This window comes from Haematobia irritans, chromosome 3 (genome assembly GCF_050003625.1).
Source record: "Haematobia irritans isolate KBUSLIRL chromosome 3, ASM5000362v1, whole genome shotgun sequence".
NCBI classification, from domain to species: domain Eukaryota; kingdom Metazoa; phylum Arthropoda; class Insecta; order Diptera; family Muscidae; genus Haematobia; species Haematobia irritans.
Window position 1 is genome coordinate 13,369,656 of NC_134399.1, and position 21,043 is coordinate 13,390,698.

The 21,043-nt window shown below is 32.2% G+C and overlaps 1 protein-coding gene across 1 annotated transcript; it reads left to right on the forward strand.

The window, feature by feature from the left end:
* The first annotated feature begins 1,796 nt into the window (after window positions 1–1,796).
* On the forward strand, window positions 1,797–20,461 carry e(y)3 (PHD finger protein enhancer of yellow 3). Its single transcript, XM_075302482.1, has 11 exons — window positions 1,797–2,388; window positions 7,945–12,085; window positions 12,153–12,364; window positions 15,430–15,521; window positions 15,586–15,732; window positions 15,802–16,248; window positions 16,311–16,583; window positions 16,653–16,941; window positions 16,998–17,151; window positions 17,222–17,410; window positions 17,751–20,461. The coding sequence occupies exons 2-11, from the start codon at window positions 8,089–8,091 to the stop codon at window positions 18,311–18,313; spliced, it is 6,363 nt and encodes a 2,120-aa protein (XP_075158597.1). The 5' UTR covers window positions 1,797–2,388; window positions 7,945–8,088; the 3' UTR covers window positions 18,314–20,461.
* The last annotated feature ends 582 nt before the right edge of the window (window positions 20,462–21,043 follow it).

Sequence of the window (21,043 nt, forward strand, 5' to 3'; positions counted from 1 at the left end):
AAAATTTACAACAAATATGTATAATTTCATGCATTTTTCTTACTGATTTAGTTTTCACTTTAGCGATTTTAGCGGCTAAACTCGAACTTAATACTCACCTTAAAGTAAAGAAACACATTTTTGATTTAAAGAAATTGCCCTTAAATGAGCTGAAATATTGAAACTTTAGATGTAAGATAAAAACGCTTCCAAGACTTATTTTGAGGATTTAGCGTCTTTGGTTTAAAGTGTTTATGGAATTAAGAAAACATTTTTTACTTTGAAGTATCCGTTATAATTTGGATTTTTAAACTGGAATTTCTTTTTACGTGCCCTGCCAGCATTTCAAAGTTCCATTTCATCCTCATCGCTACCACAGACTCGTAAATGTCACCACAACCATCGCGAACTGTGATGGGGGAAGCATATCAAAAAGTACAAAATGTACATGAAAGTATTTTGCCATCACTACTGTTAGAAGAGCCATTTTATTTTTTGTGAAACGCCAAGCGCAACCAGCTTGTTGTATTTTATTTAAATAAAAGCGAAAATAAAGTTCTGAAAACATAGATATTACGCTTAAAATTGTGAAAGGTATATGGTGAACAATTTTCGACTTTCCAAATATAATAAAGTGATCGTTTTTCAAATATTTTTCCATGCACGCTGTCTCCATCGAAAGTAAACAAACTGGCTGATAGACGCTGCAATATGTAACTTGCTACTTAAAACTCAACATCATTATTTTATTAATGCAAAAAATTATGTTAAATGCGATGAGATAAGCCGAAAAATGTTATATTTATAAGAAATTATAAATGTTTAATCAAATCAATAAACATCTGCACAATCGTGTTTTACTTGACCACAATGATTCTTCTACAATTACCTTAAAATGCACTTTTTCTGATAGTTTGCAGGGTTTCTTATTGGCGTCCTTCGAAATTGATCTAAATAGGCACCTAAGAATTGCACTGATGAGAAACTTTTTCGTAGTAACTTGGCGTGGTTCAACTTCTCAATAGTGACGGCGCTTTTCCGACGAGTTTTTGATGTCGTATATGATTGTTTTTCGACGTAGTGGGGATTCTCAGAAGCGCCCCCAAATTCAAAAAATGTTGGCAGGGGTGAGTACCTTTATTAATAAAGCCCGAAAAGAGAATGGAAATTTGATAAATTAGATCTGTATCCTAAATTTAATTTTATTGGTCCGAGATTTAAAGACAGATAGGTTGTTAAAAATTTCTTTAGAGAAGGTCAAAATCTTGGGATCCAAGTAAACTTTTTTTTCGATAAATTTAGGACACAAATTTTGGAAATTTCCGTCCTCCGTAATGTCTCATGTCTTTTTATGAGCGGTTGGTGGGTGTTGTGACAATGGAAATGTTGTCAGAGATCATAAAAAATCCACCTAGTTTCCTATTTGCTGCTTCACTTCAATATTAATGTAAACGAGTCAAGGACTTGCGACAATTTATTTGAAATTTAATGCATCCACCAAAAGTGACAAATGGTAGAGGCGACTGTGCTTACATAGAAAGATATCAACATCATGCTACACGGTCACCCACGTATTTGTGTTTATTTTTTTATTTTTCCCATTTGTTGCTTTTTTTCCACGCCGTTAGTTTGTCTAACCCGGCTTTTTTCTGTACGCTTTTTTTTTGACGCCGTCAGTTTTTCTAATCCGGCTTTTTTCTGTACGACCTTTTTTCGACTAATTTTTTCTTGAGTAACTGGTAATCGCATTGCTTTCTGATTGTATTCGATTACCGTAAAACACTAACGTTGATTGTTGTTGTTACCCATCCATTAGCAGAGTTCGTCGTTCGTGTTGCGAGTCGTCGCCTTTGAAAAAAATTAAGAATAGTGCCAGCTTATTGATAAATAAATGTATAAAACAATAAAAAATATGTTCAAACGTATATTTGGACATAGCGCTTTCACCATATGTAAAAATTATGGATGAATTTTCAAGATATCTATCGAAAATTGGTGCTTGAAAAATTAGGACAAAACAACCACTACTACTACTACAAGTGTAGACTGTAGCAACATTGTTACAACTAAAAGCCAAGAAATTATTAGAATGATCAAATAATGTGAAATAGTGCAAGTGTATTAACATTTTATGGATAAATACTTCAAAATATACTTGTAATTTTAATTGAAAGTGTTAGTTGATCCTGAGAAACGAAGAAATCGTTCGCGGCTAGCTTGGTTGTTTGTGCACTCGTCGTTAGCAGCATACGTCGTGCATCATTCGTCGTTTTCCCCATTATTGATTGTCGTAATAACTGGATAGAAGTGACAAAAACATATAATTAAATTTTATTGCTAAGTTTTACACAAAGACGAAAATATTTTCCGATATGATCCTTAAACTTTGGAAAGCTGTTTCCGTGCAATGTGAGTACTTTTCAATGTTAAACGCCAAGCGAACGCCACATTTCTCCGCCTTTTATGATGTTAGTGTTGCCAGATTGAACATCTGTTTGGTGGTGTCAAATGTTTTCTTTGCTCATTGTGGGTGCTTTTTAATAAATGATTCATTATATTAATATTCCATTTTTAACAGTAATTCTTATATTCGAAATATAATTATATAATATTAATTACTACAATATTTTAAGTTTATATACGAATCTTGTTTATTTGTTTACAAGGTCTGCATGGGGTGAAAATCCTATAGGAAAACAAGACATTGTAAAGCGTTGCCACATTAGTAAGCGGAAATTATCGAGTTATCCACTATAGGTTGGGGAAATATGTTTTTGATGTTGTTTGTACCACGTCGGATTATACTTTCGAAACATTTTCTTGAACAGGTTTAGATTCTATGATGACTGAGAACTGTCCTCTATTATTTTTTATTCATGCTACACATATGAAATATGTATCAAATCTCTGCCAAAATGTTCTTGTCCAGCTCTAAGAAGACCTGTTACTGATTATTTATATTCAAAGATTTTGTCCCAAAGAAAATCAGGACATATCATTATTTCATTAGGAAGGGGTAAGATTTTTGTAAATATTGTCAGTACAGATGGCTGCTTTCATATGAAAACCAGGGTCTGTGGAATCCAAATTGTTTCGGTGTTCAATAGTAAATCGTACATAATGAATTCAGGACAAAATTCAGGATTTTCTAGAAAATATATCTAAAGTTATTTTAGTTTCAATCTAGACGAACGATTCGTCTCGAGTCGATTTGTGTTTCATGAACATTTATCGCGCCAAAATATCTATTTTTTGGTTAATTTTCTTTGATAATAAATTTTCAAGGAAATAATGTTCAATTGTTGGATTGGATCATTACCCATCAAGTTACAATGAAACTTACCAAAAAAGTTGTAGTTTTTTCTGGGTTTACAGTATTAAACCCAGAAACCCACCGTGGTGCAATGGTTAGCATGCCCGCCTTGCATACACAAGGTCGTGGGTTCGATTCCTGCTTCGACCGAACACCAAAAAGTTTTTCAGCGGTGGATTATCCTACCTCAGTAATGCTGGTGACATTTCTGAGGGTTCAAAGCTTCTCTAAGTGGTTTCACTGCAATGTGGAACGCCGTTCGGACTCGGATATAAAAAGGAGGTCCCTTGTCATTGAGCTTAACATGGAATCGGGCAGCACTCTGTGATAAGAGAGAAGTTCACCAATGTGGTATCACAAAGGACTGAACAGTCTAAGTGAGCCTGATACATCGGGCTGCCACCTAACCTAACCTAACCTACAGTATTATTTTCTATTTAGCGGCTAAATTATAACTTAATACCCACCTTTAAGATCAAAAGAACTGATCATTACCATAACTTTTTCTTGGCTCTATATAGATCTATATAGTACATGAAGCTTTAATATAGTCATTAGAAGAATGCCGGTGTAATATTATCATATGAATAATTTCTAGTAATGAAACTGCTATTATTGACAACACAAATACAATAAATACATTTCATTTGAGGTAATTTATGGGAACAGATGTATCCTATTAATGACACAAATTTTTCTACTTATTAGATTAATATTGTTGATTTTTTCGATAGGCGATAATTTAATTTTGATTACAATCCGCAATATTTTCATGTATTACTTTTTATCAAATTAGATTAAGATCAAATATTACTAAAATGAAATAAGTGAAAATTAAGTTAAAAAATTTATGCATGCGTTTTATCTAAATTTGAACCGATTTTTTTCCAAACCATTCGGAGCATGTACTTCTAAGCCTTTTTGGTCAAATAAAGTATTTTTCAAGTCCATCAATCTTATACCATGATCCCAAATTGTGTTAGGGTGACATATAATTGTAAAAATTTGCAGATACCGTAGATAAATTATTCACCCCAAAATATGTCTATACATTTTAGGAATTTCCTAAAAATATTAGTATTCCAGTGTTCTCTATTTGTTATTTAGTTATTAGTATAAGTTTTGTATGTATTATAATTCTATTCTATGTATATGTAGGGCACTTTATAGTCAATGTTGCCCAACATTAACATTTTCTTCTTTTTTGTTTTTGTTAAGTGGGCCTGATAAATGTTTTATGTTTTTTGATGGTTTGTTTTTGCAACTTGCTCTTCCGAATATTGAGTTCGAGATTTACATATATAAACTTAAAATTCAATACAAGATTACTTCAAATCAATGAATAAATCCACAAAATACTAAGTAAAAATACCAAATATTACGTCAATGAATTCTCTTGACTTAATACAATTCGAGAACGAAGTGAATTTTTCTACTATTGCTTTATCGAATTCATTTAAAATTTTGTTATAATATTTGTTAAGTATTTAAAATTGAATTGTAAATTATTGTAAACTGTTTTGGTTTTATTATCATTTCTTTCTGGTTCTCTTGCTTCTAACCTTAATAAATTACATTATTGTAGACATCACTGGTTCGATTGCTGCTTATGGCTGCGGCATTAATTGTGTGTGTGAGTTTGTATGTTTTTGTTACTCTCAATTTGCTTTGTATCTTTTGTTCTCGTATTCGTTCGGTTGGTTCGTTGGCATATACATTTAGCGTGTCGAATGTAATACTTCTTTGTGTGTAAAAAGGGGTTTAAAACACTGAATTTTTCTGGCCTTTTGCGATATTTCGGTTGTTGATTGCTCTGTTGTTGATAATTTGTTGCTTATAGTATCTGCATACGGTTTTATCAAATACATTCACTAAAGTAAATACATAAGATCTCCCGGAATCCGGAATAAAGAAAGTCTGAATGCATGCGTGTGTCTAGCGGCTGAATCTATCTGTGTGTCTGCCACAGTTTTGTTGTGTGTCCGAGTGTTTAGCGCAATAAATGAACAATTCGTGCGAGTAGAGTAGAGTTGAGGTTGTCTAAACATTTTTTTTTAATAACAATATAGTAGTAGTAAGTGACATTTGTTTTTGCAATAAGCAACATTTACTACATACAAAAGAATAGAATATTTGTGTGAATTGATGTGTTGGTTTCATATTCATCAATATAGTAGATTGTCTGTCGGTCGCTTTGCGTCGTAACATGTCGTTTGCTTTTTCGTTATTGTTCGGTGCTCTCTACATTCCCTTACCTTTTAGACCGTATTTTTGTCCCACACTTGGGCACTAAATAATATTTTTCTTTTCGCATTATTGCATGGATATATTGTATGTGTGGTGAAGTAAATCATATTGTGGTTCTCATGTGTATCTTATAAATCTGTGTGCAAATTCATGTTATAGCTCTCTTTGAACTTAAATTGTTGGCCCAAAATGAAATATATAAAAAAATCATGTGCATTTTTCGTTGAAAATACCTCATTTTGGAGTGTTTCTTTTCACTGTTGTGATTTAGCACGACAGACTTGAATTATCGTTTTTAGTATGAAAAATTGTGTTTGCTATGTATTTAATTATTTAGCAGTTAATTTTTGTTCTAACTTCAGCTACATAATAGTTCATTGCCTACCATATATTCTACTTACTTGTGTGGTAACCAAACAAGGTCATCTTTTTTATATGCCTTTTGGTAAACCGCCAATTGTTGTGCATACCACGAGATATACGTTTTTCCTCATGCTTTTGGGACTCCAGCGTTTCATCTATAACTTTGCATACTTAATTATTTGTTTATTTATTATTGAAATTATATTCAGAATGCAGTAGGTTTGTAATTAATGTATAAATTTCGTACGGTCATTCCATGTGACAAAAGGGGATCTTCTATCAATGAATGTAGAGCAATTTGGTTTGCATTGCAAAGATTTAGAAGCTTCCCCCTTTTGCGATTGATAATATTAGAAAAACTATGTCCGCAACTGCCTCACACCCAATAGAGAAGTTGAAATAATCATAAATATCGTCATCGGATGTGGGGGCCCCTAGGTAATATTGAACACGAAGATTCTACTTGCACCTCCTCTATGTATGGAATCGACTTCTGTGAGGATCGAGTAAAGATGTTAACCATAGTTGGAGTATTCATTAGCGAGAGTCTTTGTTTTAGAAGCCTTGTTTCTATCAGTCTTCAGTTCTAGTGGATTTTAAGAAAGTTAGCCATCGTTTGGGTTTGTCAGATATCCCTTGGCGATTACCTTCTACTACAAGTTTTTTTTCGATAAAATTAAATGCTAGAATTTCTTAATACATCCTTTCAAATAAAATATACAAACTTATTACCCAAATATTTTTTCCTGTTTCAAATATACTTTTTTATAAGATAGATGTCTTTACTTTTATACAAAGTTCTTGCAGTTTGGTATATAATAGATTGTTTTGCATAAGAAGCAAAGTAGCAGAATGTGGAGTAATTATGTCTAATGTACGAAGTAGCTCCATATACTAACAACACTATTTGCTCAAGTATTCCCATATTCCAAACTCACCACAAAAAATATTTTCACCACACAGAAAAAAAACTATTTCTTCAATCACGAAATCAAAAAAAGCATTTGCTCAAATATTTCCATATTCCAATCTCACACAAAAAAAATATGTTTCGTCTTCAATCACGAAATCAATTGATCCAATTAAATTTTAATTGAAATGTCTTCAATCACAGAAAATTATAGTATCAATTAAAAAATTAATTGAAAGTCAATTAAAAATTGATCCAATTAAAAAATTAATTGATACTATTAATTTTTTTGATTTTTGTTTTTTTTTTAATCCAATTAAGAAACATTTTCGTGAATTTTTTTTCTGTGAAAATGTTTTGATAATACCCCTATGCATATGCCAAGTAAATTCATGTTTGGCTTCCGTATGTACGCATCACCCATATTAAAATCGAACCCATAATCTTATTTCCCGCTTTGTTTCGATTTATTTCTCAAGTTGCAGGATTTTACTTATTCTATAAATATTTTCCATATAGGTGGGGCGGTAAGATATTTTATTACACATTTTTTACAATTAATAGTGGATAACATTTTGATACTGTGGTATTGAACGAAAATATACTCGGTATAATTTGTTGCATTCCAAAAGATGTTATAGGCCAAATCGAATTTGTTCTTGACCTTATTAAAAAAAGTTCGTTTGTTTGCAGTTCAATAATCAAATTTTTAGGAGAAACTTATGTAGCTTTTTAACTAGTTGAGGTAGGCTCTCAATCAATTTTTTTACTATATGTTGTAGTATAAGCAAAATAAATGGGAAAAATAAAATATTTTGTAGGGAAATGTCTGATTTCTAATTTTTTCAATAATCCCAATAAACTTGGGAACAAAAATTTTTAGCCGGATAATTAGGAGTCAGTACCAGTCATATGTATCAACCAACTTTTGGCCAAAATTAAACATTTTTTACTTAGATTAACTGTGGATTAAGTCAAGCCGATTTATTAGATTTTGTTAATATATGGATTTGATTTAATATTTTTTAAATATTATTCTTAGGAGTTTGTTCCTTTCTTAGCAAACTATTTGTATTTTATTTAAGTATTAAATAATAAAAAATAATAAATGCTCATATATAATTTGTTTCAGGATCTACCTTGCAGTTTCCTCAGCAAAATAAATCTATGCCCATAATCATGTTTGTCAACAAGTAAAGCATATATTTAACAACTTGAAAAGATACATATTAATAACAATAAATCAAAATAGTGATATTTTCAATACACATAAGCAATGAATGTAACAAATCGCCGAAAATCAACGGACACAGAAACACCCCCTTCAACACAGACACAACAACACCATCAACAATTAATAGCTTATATAACTTGTCGGCAAGCTGCCACTGTTTCCGGTAGGGGAAACCAATCTCATCAAGAGGGTGATCAGGAACAGTTGGTAACTTCAACTTCCACTGATAGTTTGTTACCCCTGCAGGCGGAGGGTGAAGGGGAGGAAGTATCCATCGTATTAGATGCCGTCGATAATTCGTCGACAGAGCACATTACAAGTAGTACACAGAATTATGATTTTGTAAATGAGTCTCTAGATGAAATGGTTATGCCGTCTACGTCTGAAAACGCGAGTTTAGAAGGGCCGGGTACATCATCATCCGCAAATGTAATACATACAAATAGTAGTAGTAACAATAATCGCTCCATAAGATCGTTCTCCAGCGAAATGGTAGCTAGAGATATTAATAAAACCCTAAACGATGTATCTGGCCGCGGAAACAACAGGGCTTCAGTGGATATTGGCTCCAGACTGCGGGATTTGGAAGATCAGTCTACGTCTTCTGGTAATAGTAGTATAGTGGAACCGATATCATCGCACATCGATAAAAATAAAATTATTTTAAAACTGCCGAAAATAAGCGGATGTGAATCTCACATAATTTCCACGACGGAAGATGATACGCGCAAAGTGGAACCTTTGAAGATAAATCTCCACAATACCCAACATCACCAACACTCTTCTTCTGGCGTACACCATACACCCAAAATAACTATAAAGCCTATTTTAAAAGAAAATATTACAGAGACTTTGGTATCTTCAGAAGAATGCTCCTCTTCGGCTGAGGATGAAATGGTTTCCAAATTGAGCAATACCGAACTTCATATTTTACCAAAGTTAACAATTAGGGCTAAAAATGAAGATTATGGATCAGCTCAAACAAGTGTTGTTCCGAAACTTACTATAAAAATCAATGACTCGAATCCAGCAGAATCATTAAGCACGGCGTCGGCAGCTGCTAATACACCACCATTACCAAAGTTAACCATAAAGACGGGACAAGATGGACAACCAGAGTCCATAATTACAAATGTGTCACCAGCTTCTTCCACCACGTCATCGTCATCCTCGATGGCCTCATCAAATTCATCATCGAGTGTGAACTTTTTGATGGCAACGTCGTCAATGTCAATACCCAAATTAACCATAAAACCGCTCCAGAAATTGGATCCTGGTCAAGCCAACGAACAACATCCTGGTATACCAAAGTTGTGTATCAAGACGAACAAGCTGTGTACAGACACAGAAGAAGAACCAGTACATACAAAAATACCAAAACTTACAATAAAAACGGGACAAGAACATGCTGTCATAATTACCCAGCATAGTGACAATGTGAAATCAACAGGGATACCCAAAATGACAATAAAAACAAAGTCTTTGGATACACTTGATGAAATGGAAATCACGGGATCGCCTATGGTCGAAAAAATACCTAAACTTACAATTAAAACTTCTGCCACAAATGAGTTATCCACCAAGATTTGTATAAACAAAGTTTCTTCGGGGGATGGTGAAACCATGTCCCCAAAGCATACAGCGTCAAAAATTGGCGTCAGTCGACATACTAACCAGAAAGAGAATGTATTGGCCATGGAAAGAATTGAAACAGAAAGCTCAGGCAAAACTCTATCCACGGAACAATTTAAAAAAGTTGCAAAGGCATCTGCATCAAATCGATTACCATCGACGGAAGACAGTTGCATTAGCGATGATCTAGAAGATGAATTTGAAGAACAAATAGTCAGCAGTAATAAAACGGTGCCCAAGCTTACTATAAAGAATGTAGGATCGCCTCAGCAGAAAATTAAATTTGTCGTTGACTCGGATCCGAAATCTGATAAAATGACAGTGCCAATGGCCGTTACAGAAGATGTCGATGATTTTAACGATTTATTGACTGTGGACAATGTTGGCGGAGAATCAAGTAATTCTCAAGAGTTTTGTGGCTTTAACGACAATATCAATGATTGCTCGCAGAATAAGGAAATTGTCTTAGTTGAATCTGAATCAGTTTGTGAAAACGAAGTGCCTCGACGCCAATCCGATGACATGGATATCGATGAAACATTGAGAGATCAACATGAGCCAAAAATGTTTCAAAATGTTACTCATATAGATACACACTCTCTTTCAGACTTGGCCACTACCGATGGAACAGGATTAAATGGTAAAGTTCCTTCGAGTGTTAGTGCTAGGCTTGGAGATATTATAGATACAGTCGATTTGACGTCCTCAGCTGGTAGCTCACCGTCTCAACGTTTTGATTACAATGATGTTGCCGAAGAAGACACTCCCAATACTGCGGAATCAGTGTCAGAGGTAAATACGAATGTTGCGCCTTCGACAAACATTTTATTGGAATGCCTGCAGAGAGATACTTCGGTGATACAAAATACACAGCAATTGCTTACGCAAAATGAAAGTAATCAAATACTGCCACCTTTGCAGCCTAAACCACCTAACGCCTTAAATAAGTCTCCAGCTTCCCTTAAGTATCCACAACTTGCGGAAAGATTATTGGCGGCGAACGGTCCAACAGTTGAAACCACCGATATCAGGACCAGCATTGCAAATACTGACATGACAGAGAATATTATAGACTCTATAGAAATCCTTGATACACCAGAGGGTAGTCGTCGAAATTCTTTAGATAACAACTCCCTTGTAAATGAAGAACCTTTTAATGATAAGCTTCAAGCGGTGAATGGTCTACATCTCTCTGAAGAGCACCAGCAAGTTGGTATTAACAACAATAGTCTAAATTTGAAGCGACACATCTCTGAAGAGTGTAAGGAAACAAATGATCTACATATGGATACATCTGATGGCATTGCTGACATACCTTCTAAGTTGCGTAAACTACAAGATGACAGTTGCCAGGATTCCTCAAGTGTTAAACTTAACTCCTTACATATGTATTTGCAGCCTAATATAGCTTCTAATCATCAGCGAATACGTAAACAAAAACATGAGCATTTATTACAAATTCCCTTGAATGAAGTTGATGATGTTATTCACACCAATTCGAATGAGAGCCTAGATCTTCAAATTGATAATAGCCTTAACCCAAAACAGGACACTTCTGGGGTTGTAAAGAAAAGAGGTAGACCTAGAAAGTCGGACATTACTGTAACCTCACAAAATGCCAAAGATGATTCTGATTCACGAGATGATAACAAATCTCGTAAAGTTCAATTGTTGCGAAAAAGATTAGCCATTGATATGGTAAATGTAGAGCAACCCATAACGGAAATTACTGACAATACGGGCACAGAAGAGAGTATAGTGGGTAGTAATAGTGAACAGATGTCAGAAGGACAAAAACGGGAACGCAGCTTACGAACACCCTTAAGGACCTCAAGAAGGAGTAATACCCCGATTAGTTTTAAAAATGAGCTAAAAATTACCAAGAATAAATCATCATCCGCCTTGACCCTGCCAAATAGAAAAACATCGAAAGAAGCTGGTTCTGAAAACGAGTTTAATCACTTCCTCGAATCCAATTCGTCGGTGTCATCCGTTAGTTCCAATTGTTTGTCCGCATCAAATACAAATATTACCAACATCTCAAATAGTGTGACCAACTCTATGAATTCACAAATTGATTTGACTATATCGTCGTCATCAAGTAATAGCAATGGAAGTACAACGAATACCGTTACCACAGTGGAGGCTACAACAATACACGGCTGCACATTCACAGTCAATACTGATTCGAATGTGAATGGTGGAAGCAATATTGGATGTAATAGCAACAATTCAATGCTTCCTCCCACAACGATTTTGTCATCGTCTGATCCTTTGCCAGATGTAATATTCAAACAAAATGATTTCTCATCTATAATTGTAACGCAGCAATTGCGAGGAACTAATTTTGCTCCAAATCAAGAAGAGGAACGTCGAGAAAATAATAGAAGCGCCGAAAACTCGGAAGGTAAATAAATCGAATGTTTAAGTAATGTACTTTAAAGAAACTAATTTCAAATTATTTATTTGTATAGATGACTCAGCGAGTTCCTCTTCGCTGCCCGCGACACCAGGACGAAGTCGTGGCCGTATGCGGGGATCTCGAGGTCGTGGCTCCGGTCGTGGTAATCGATTTCATAATATGGCTAATGATGGTTTAAACACAAAATCTTTGAATCGACCTCGCTGTCCCGGAGCTCTAAAACAACCATCCGAAGCTGAGGGAGTTAAAGAGTTATACAATTCGGTAAGTGTTTTTCATTTAAATCAAAATATCTTCTTGTACGTATTGTTTTAAAAAACTTGAGTTTGGGATTTTATACCAGTAAAATTCCTGGTCCAGAGTTACCAATATAATGGTCTAGTTTACAATACAAAAGGCTATATAAATTTAGTCGTCATATTTTGTATGGTGTCTATCTTGACGCCAAGGCTAAAAAAATAATCTACCAAAAATAATCTACCAATCTCTGGAAAAAAAATTTACACAAATAACTACCAAACAAAAAATCTTAATTGGTAACTGGTATTTTGTTCATACCTTTCATGCTCGTTCAAAACAGAACGTTCTTATTCTTTTACTCTGTAATTACGTCATAATCCCCATATAAACCGATCTGATATTCGAGGCAAATTTCATAACTTCTTGACATAGGCATTTTGAAAATCAAAATTTCACATTTGGCCTTTTCAAGAAAGTTATATGGAGTCGAATTTAAACAAGTGATGGACATACGAATTCTCATACTATTGCATAAAATTATCTATACCGAAACACCTACATAGCTTTATGAGAATTTACGATTCGGAAGGACTAACCGGAGAATCCTCCTAATACCTCAACAACACCAACTTCTAATTTCAGAATGACATTTTTTTCTCACAGCATGCCATCTTTGCAACTCTTTGCCTTCATCAATACAATTTATTCTAAACGCTAATATGTTTAAAAAATCACTTTACAGATTTTACTCTCAATAGTCTGTCTTCTTCATTAATTTTTTTTGCATTCTTTGCACTTTCATTGTTAATGTTTTTATGAATATGGTCGTTAATCTATTGAAACGTCTTAATGTATTATATATCATATACTTTATGGTATAAATTGTTTAAAACTGTAACTCTACCACATCAAATCACACACTGCAATCAAAAGATTATAATATCTTATTGTGTGTGAAACAAATAAAATTGAAAAAAAATATTTTTTCTATAGATTTTTTTCTATAAACATTTTTTATCAAAATTCTCTTTTCTATAGAAAATTTTGCCAAAATTCTTTTCTCTATAAAAAATTTTATTTTTAGAGAAAATTTTGTAAACAGTGCATTTCTATACAAAAATTTGTCAAAATCTAATTTTTTTGTTTCTATAGAAAATTTTGTCAATTTCTTTTTTTTTATACAAAATTTTGTCATTTTTTTTTTCTAAAGAAAATTTTATCAAAATTCTCTTTTCTATATAAAATTTTGTCAAATAAACCCAGTCAACTGCACTCAAATCTATGATTTGACTGTGGCATAGGATGAAAGGTATGTTTGTACGAATTTATTTCGGCATAAGCCGGCTATCATGCAAAACCCTTTTTCGGAAGGTTCAAGTGTGGTTCATTGTTGGGTTTAATGAACTGCCTGAATTTATTCTAATAATTGGTTGATAGTTTTGCTGCAAGTAGAGGATGCTGATGAGGAATGTGGTAATTCCGAAACGTGCGTCCATCCAACCATCTTGCAGTCTATAGGACTTTGCCCAAATAAATTTGACAAACATTCTTTTCCTCTTTTGGTTAAGCTACACTTGTTGTTTAGTCAATGCATGGTTTTAAGCTGAAATCAAAAAACAACAACAAAATTTTATTTCTATAGAAAATATTGTCAAAATTTTATTTCTATAGAAAATTTTGTCAAAATTTTATTTCTATAGAAAATTTTATCAACATTTTCTTCTATAGAAAATTGTTTCAAAATTTTATTTCTATAGAAAATTTTGTCAAAATTTTATTTCTATAGAAAATTTTGTCAAAATTTTAGTTCTATAGAAAATTTTGTCAAAATTTTATTTCTATAGAAAATTTTGTCAATTTTTTTTTGAAAATTTTGTCAAAATTTTATTTCTATAGAAATTTTGTCATTTTGTTTGTTTTTGAAAATTTTGTCAAAATTTTATTTCTATAGAAAATTTTGTAAAAACTTTATTTCTATAGAAATTTTGTCAAAATTTTATTTCTATTGAATTATTTGTTAACATTTTATTTCTATAGAAAATTGTGTCAAATTTTCTATAGAAAATTTTGTCAAATTTTCTATAGAAAATTTTGTCAAAATTTTATTTCTATAGAAAATTTTGTCAAAATTTTATTTCTATAGAAAATTTTGTCAAAATTTTATTTCTTTAGAAAATTTTGTCAAAATTTTATTTCTATAGAAGATTTTGTCACAATTTTATTTCTATAGAAAATTTTGTCAAAATTTTATTTCTACAGAAAATTTTGTCAAAATTTTGTTTCTAGAAAATTTTGTAAAAATTTTATTTCTATAGAAAATTTTGTCAAAATTTTATTTCTATAGAAATTTTGTCAAAATTTTATTTCTATAGAAAATTTAGTCAAAATTTTATTTCTATAGAAAATGTTGTCAAAATTTTATTTCTATAGAAAATTTAGTCAAAATTTTATTTCTATAGAAAATTTTTTAAAAACTTTATTTCTATAGAAAATTTTGTCAAAATTTTATTTCTATTGAAAATTTTGTCAAAATGTTATTTCTATAGAAAATTGTGTCAAAATTTTATTTCTATAGAAAATTTTGTCAAAATTTTATTTCTATAGAAAATTTTGTCAAAATTTTATTTCTTTAGAAAATTTTGTCAAAATTTTATTTCTATAGAAGATTTTGTCACAATTTTATTTCTATAGAAAATTTTGTCAAAATTTTATTTCTATAGAAAATTTTGTCAAAATTTTGTTTCTAGAAAATTTTGTAAAAATTTTATTTCTATAGAAAATTTTGTCAAAATTTTATTTCTATAGAAATTTTGTCAAAATTTTATTTCTATAGAAAATTTTGTCAAAATTTTATTTCTATAGAAAATGTTGTCAAAATTTTATTTCTATAGAAAATTTAGTCAAAATTTTATTTCTAAAGGAAATTTTATCAAAATTTTATTTCTATAGAAAATTTGTGAAGTACCTCTTAGTTGCCGAGGCATAATTTGAAATGATACTATGTAAATATATTAGTTAAAAATTGTATCCATATCATTGCATACATTCATTGCATAATACCACTATTTTAAAAATTTGCATGATTCTAGTCTCCCCAGGTATTTGAAGAAGACACCCGTATGAGTGCCGATTTGAGTCAAACGACAATGCCGCAACAACAGCAATCACCTTCGTATACAAGGTAATTGTTTTTTAAATTGCTTTTTGTGCTTGTTAAATCTAAAATATCCGATTTCTTCTTTTAGTCAACCTGAGTTTTTCACCAATGAAGAATCCCAGTCATCTATTATTAGTAATACCAGCATTTTAGATCCAAGCAGTACAGCTCAAGTTGGTGCCTCGGCAAAGAAACCTATCAAAAAGAAGAAGATGGAAGTTTGTGTTTCTGAAGAGTATGTATAATCTGAGTTATCGAGAAAGCAAAGTATAACTAATTCCCTATCTTCTACTCTTATATTTAGCGCCGACTTTACAGTAGCTTCTATTGCCGAATATGATTGGCCCCCTTCAAAAGGTTCTTGTCCCTCGAAAAATCGTGATACATTTATGATACAGGAACAAGTAGCTATGTATTTGGGTATCAAAAGTTTCAAACGAAAATATCCTGATTTACCACGACGTCAAGTTGACATGGAGGAACGTAACTGGTTGCAAGAAAAAGGTTTAGTGTCTGAAAAAATGTGTGATTTGGGTATAACGGCCGTATGGGCTTCGGATATATTGGACATAATGTATACGGATTTCTATGACAAGTATGAGGAATACAAAGATTTCGTTAGACAAAAACATTTACGTGAAATAGAGGCTAAACAAAAATCACTTGGACTAAATGTAGCTGGCAGAGGCTTGCAGGCAAGGGAAAGAGCTTTGCTCTCTACCAGCAAATGGAACTCGTACTTTAATAGAACGTAAGTTTAAAACAAATTCCAAAATAAATATATTCTTAATTCCATTTTGTTTTTAATATTAGGCGAAAAGAAGAACGACTTTCGTTTCTGGATCTTCAAACATTGGTCGTTAATAAACCCTCTCCATCATCAGCTCCTTTGTCAACCATACCTAACCGTCCAGTAGCTGAAGCTGTGGCATTAGCTGCAAAGAAAGAACACATTGACCAACCGCCTACATTATTAAAACCTCGTGTTTATGAGCCCATGGGTTCAAGAGATATTTATTATCCGCTGTCATTGGTGCCAGGTCAATTCTGCGAAAAATACCACATCTACACACCTAGTGAATTGCGGTTAGTAAAAAATGCAAATATATTAACCATTCATACAAGATTAACAACGTAAACATTTTTCATATTTAGATGCATGCCACTTAACACAGTCCTGGATCCAATTTTCCAGCCATGGCATGGCAAAGAAACTGGAATTAACAGTTCGGACACAGATTCTGCTATAGAAAGTATTGACAAGACTGATATAAACGACTCATCATTAAAGAGACGGCACAATAAACGCCTATTGAGACGAAAGCGACAACTTGATAATCATCATAACGATGAATTTAAAGTTCCACCGATTCCTGGAGCTCCTGCGGAAGCAACAAGTTCTTCAGAGTCTTCGTCCTCATCGGATAGTTCTTCATCTGAAACTGTAAGTAATAGACAAAGAAAACGTAATGACATGGTTAATAAATGTTTACTTTTTAGGATACCGATTCTTCATGTTCTTCATCATCATCAGATGAATCTTCTGGCGAGGAAGATACTCCCGCAACCTGTGAAGTTTGTTTACGTCCCCATAATCGTAATCTCAACAATCTGCCTGAATTGTTTGTACAATGTTACACTTGCAGACGTAAAGGTATGTAGGAATTTTCTCACTCAATTAAGATTTTGCCTAACATATGTTTACGCCCTTCTGTTTTTTTTAGTTCATCCCAGCTGTATCGAAATGCCACATCGTATGAGTTTACGGGTTCGGAATTATAACTGGCAATGTGCTGAATGTAAATGTTGTGTTAAATGCAAAAGTAGGCAGGATCAGAATAAAATGTTGTTTTGTGAACAATGTGACAGAGGTTATCACATATATTGTCTTGAAATTAAGGCCGTGCCTGATGGTAAGTGTGCACTATAAAAATCACACCAAATATAAATGTAAAAATTGTCGAAAAAAATCGATTTGTTTCTTGAGCACCTGTAGTCCCATTTTTTTAGCTAAATTGCCTTAAATTTGATATTAGGGATGATGTAAGATAGGATAAACAATAAAATAAAATATTTAAATCGGGCTTTTTTCTTAAGATTATGAGGGGTACAATTTTTTTGTACGGCGGAAATAGTTACAAACGTGTTCGTCTTTAAAATTTTCAAATATAATATACTAGCAATCATATTTAAGTCACTCCCATCTCAATATATGTATAAACTTTTGTTTTTTTATATTCGTTTCTATTTTAGGTCGTTGGAGCTGCAATCGTTGTAGTATATGTATGCGTTGTGGTGTAACTAAACCCGAAGGTTATATACCGCAAACAAAACAGAAAAAAGTCAAATGGGTCAATGAATATAGAGTGGATCATATAACTAAAATTAAAGAACATTATTCTATGTTATGCATCCCTTGTGGAAGGATGAAAAGCAGCAAGCGTGTGCAAATAGCTTGTCAAAATAATACAACAACATTTTTGACGTCGCCATGTAGCATTAGCGATTCCAGTTCTAATTCTCTAATAAATTCCACAGTTACTTCAGCATCCTCACCTCAACCATCACAAGCAACAGCTACATCTTGTGGAGATTCAATAAATAGCCTTAACACAAAAGAAACCAATGGTAACTGTGCAGTCCAAGAAATAACTACATCTGCTGAGGATTCCTGTTCTCCAGAGAATAAAGACCCTGCCACATATTCATTGGGTTCAAGCAATTTTACCTCATCTGTAATAGCTACAACAACCAACACAACAACAGTGACATCTACGCACAACACAACTGGAGGCCCTCCCCCCGTGGTTGCCTGAGTAGGCGTAATACGTTATTGTCCCAAACAGCAGCCACCGCCACAATCGCCTTTTATAAATATACCGAATTTATAGCAGTTGTAAAAAAAAAAGAATTCTTTCAAATACGTCTTCAGAAATATATGCGAAGAAGAGGATGGATTATATTTCGATCTTGTTCATATATATATTTTCGTAAAATTTTAACAATAATGCATTTATTCATATATATATATATTGTGAGTGATGTATTCCGCTCAAAGAAGACGTTATTTTGAGAAGTGTAAGTAGTTAGTTACGGGGGTGTTTTCATATATAATGGTTTATCCCTACTTTCACAATCTTCGATAAAAAAAAAAACAAAAACAAACCGAATATTAAATAATTAAGATTGAATATATTTTTATAACTATAAATGCAAGCTAGGGCTAAGTTGAAAAATATTGTAGATTGTGAGTAGTAGTAGGTTTGTAATGAGTCAACCTTTGTTTAAACCTAAAAAATAATTGACAACATTTTCCCATTATTGCTGCAGGTATGTTTTTGTTTATTTAAAAAATAAAATCAGCCCATAATTTTGCATACTTAGCTTAGAATATTTTTTTATATACATATACTTTCAATTATTGAAAGACTTTCATTAGATAATGTCATATTAGGGATAATTATAAATATGTATTAGAATCTTCTTGTATTGGGAGAAATTTTATGTTGTTTACTCCAAACACTATAATTAAAATCAATTGTCGTAGGGCTAACTTTCGAATTTTCTTGGTATGTATAATGGTTATATTTTAAGGCCTTTTAGTAGTCTCAATAAAATATGATTTTGTGTTTTGACAATTTCCTTTATAAATTGAAACATACTATGCATATGGAAAAGAACAAATCCCAAAAGATTTGGTTTTAGCATAAATCGAATGGTAACATCAAAAATAATGTATCCCAAAATCGTATGTTTTAAAAATGACAAAATGAAATTTATTTATTTGTATTACAATTTTTGTGTTTTTATGTTTTGGATTCGATTTAATAGAAAATCGAAGAAAAACTTCTCACAGTGCTGCAGGTGCTGTCTTCTTCAACGATGTCTATTAGTCTCCCAATTTTCGAATTCAAACCATATCATGGGGCTTGCAACTAATTCTTTTTCTGACTTCATGCTTTGACCATTTGTTTACACTTGTTGTATTTTTAAATATATAAACATATAATTTTTTTGTCAATACACCAAAAGTGAGATCCTTTAGAAAAACCAAACTTATGCAAATAAAAATATTAACATTTATATTATTGTATGTACTAGAACAACTGTAAAATATAAGTTCCATAGCATATATAACAACAATTATCGCAAGAGAAAAAAAACAAATAAATATCATGCATAATGACATGAAATAGTTTATATATAGCAATCTTTTTATGATTTGCTTTTGTTTTCTTTATTTTTTTTTTTTATAAAATTTTGTTCTTCATATTTTATGTGGACACGTTGTGGTTTCTTAGTCGTGTGCAACTGATCCTTTAATGATACTTCTTATTTTAAGCATCACTACTATCATTGTTAAACCTAAATTTTTAAAATGTAAGCGTTTTAATTTTAATTGTTTATCAATCGTTCTTCAATATGTATGATTTTTTTTTCTTTAAAAGAATGTAGTTCATATAACTTATTGTTATAGCATGGAGGAAAAGACCGATTACCGATGTCGTCGGATATTGATTTTTGATAATCACAATCACAGCAGGCATATTTTGTTGCTTTTCTTCTATTTTTGGTATTGGTTTTCATTGCATTTTCAAGGTTAACGCAGCTACATCTGTTTATATATATATAGTACATACCACTTTTGGGCCGAATCGTTTCGGGTCGTATTTATGTATATCTTTATCTGAAGAACTTACTATACATTTTACACATTAATTGGCCCTAACTTATCAACTTTGTAAATTGTCGGCCATTTCATAAACAAATACCAATTATATATACATCAAACTTATTCCTTTATAAATTTAGTAAAAGCCTTCCTCTCTTAAAATGGAATTGTATTATAAACTACAAGACCCGATTGCAAAACAAGCTCTTGTATATTTAGACACGTAAGACTTGATAATGTAATGCTAACAACAAATAAACTTAAGTTGTACGTACTAAAAATTTAAACGAAATGTTTTAATGTTGTGTCATGGAAATAATGTGGGAAGTAATAGAATGTGGCTTTAAACCTTGTTATCCAACACTATGGGTAATTTCGTTTGTATTCCGATAATACAGTATACATTGGGTGGGTTAGGTTAAAGTGGCAGACCGATTAATTTCCAGGCTCACTTAGACTATTCAGGCCATTGTGATACCTCATTAAGATCATTTAAAATAAAAAAAAAATCATTTATATATTTACACTTAACTTCACTTAAAAAAAATATAAAAACAAAAAGAAACGTTGCCTAATTTCATTTATAAAAGTTCTGCGAGATTAAATGTTGCCAATTTTCTGGACTCAAGCGACGAATGGGTTAACTAAAAGTACCTATTACATATAGGCACTTCTAGTTTTTGCCGTTGAACCCACACGTTTATTTTCTTCTCTTGAACCAACCTGATTGTTCCAAAAGTTCCTAGCCTTGCTAACTCATCCGCTTCCCTGTTCCCTGGTATGTTCCTGTGGCCATGCACCATATCAGGACGATGTTATCGATTTTTACATTTTCTACCGTAAAACCCGGTATTTCGTTGGCATGCCAATAACA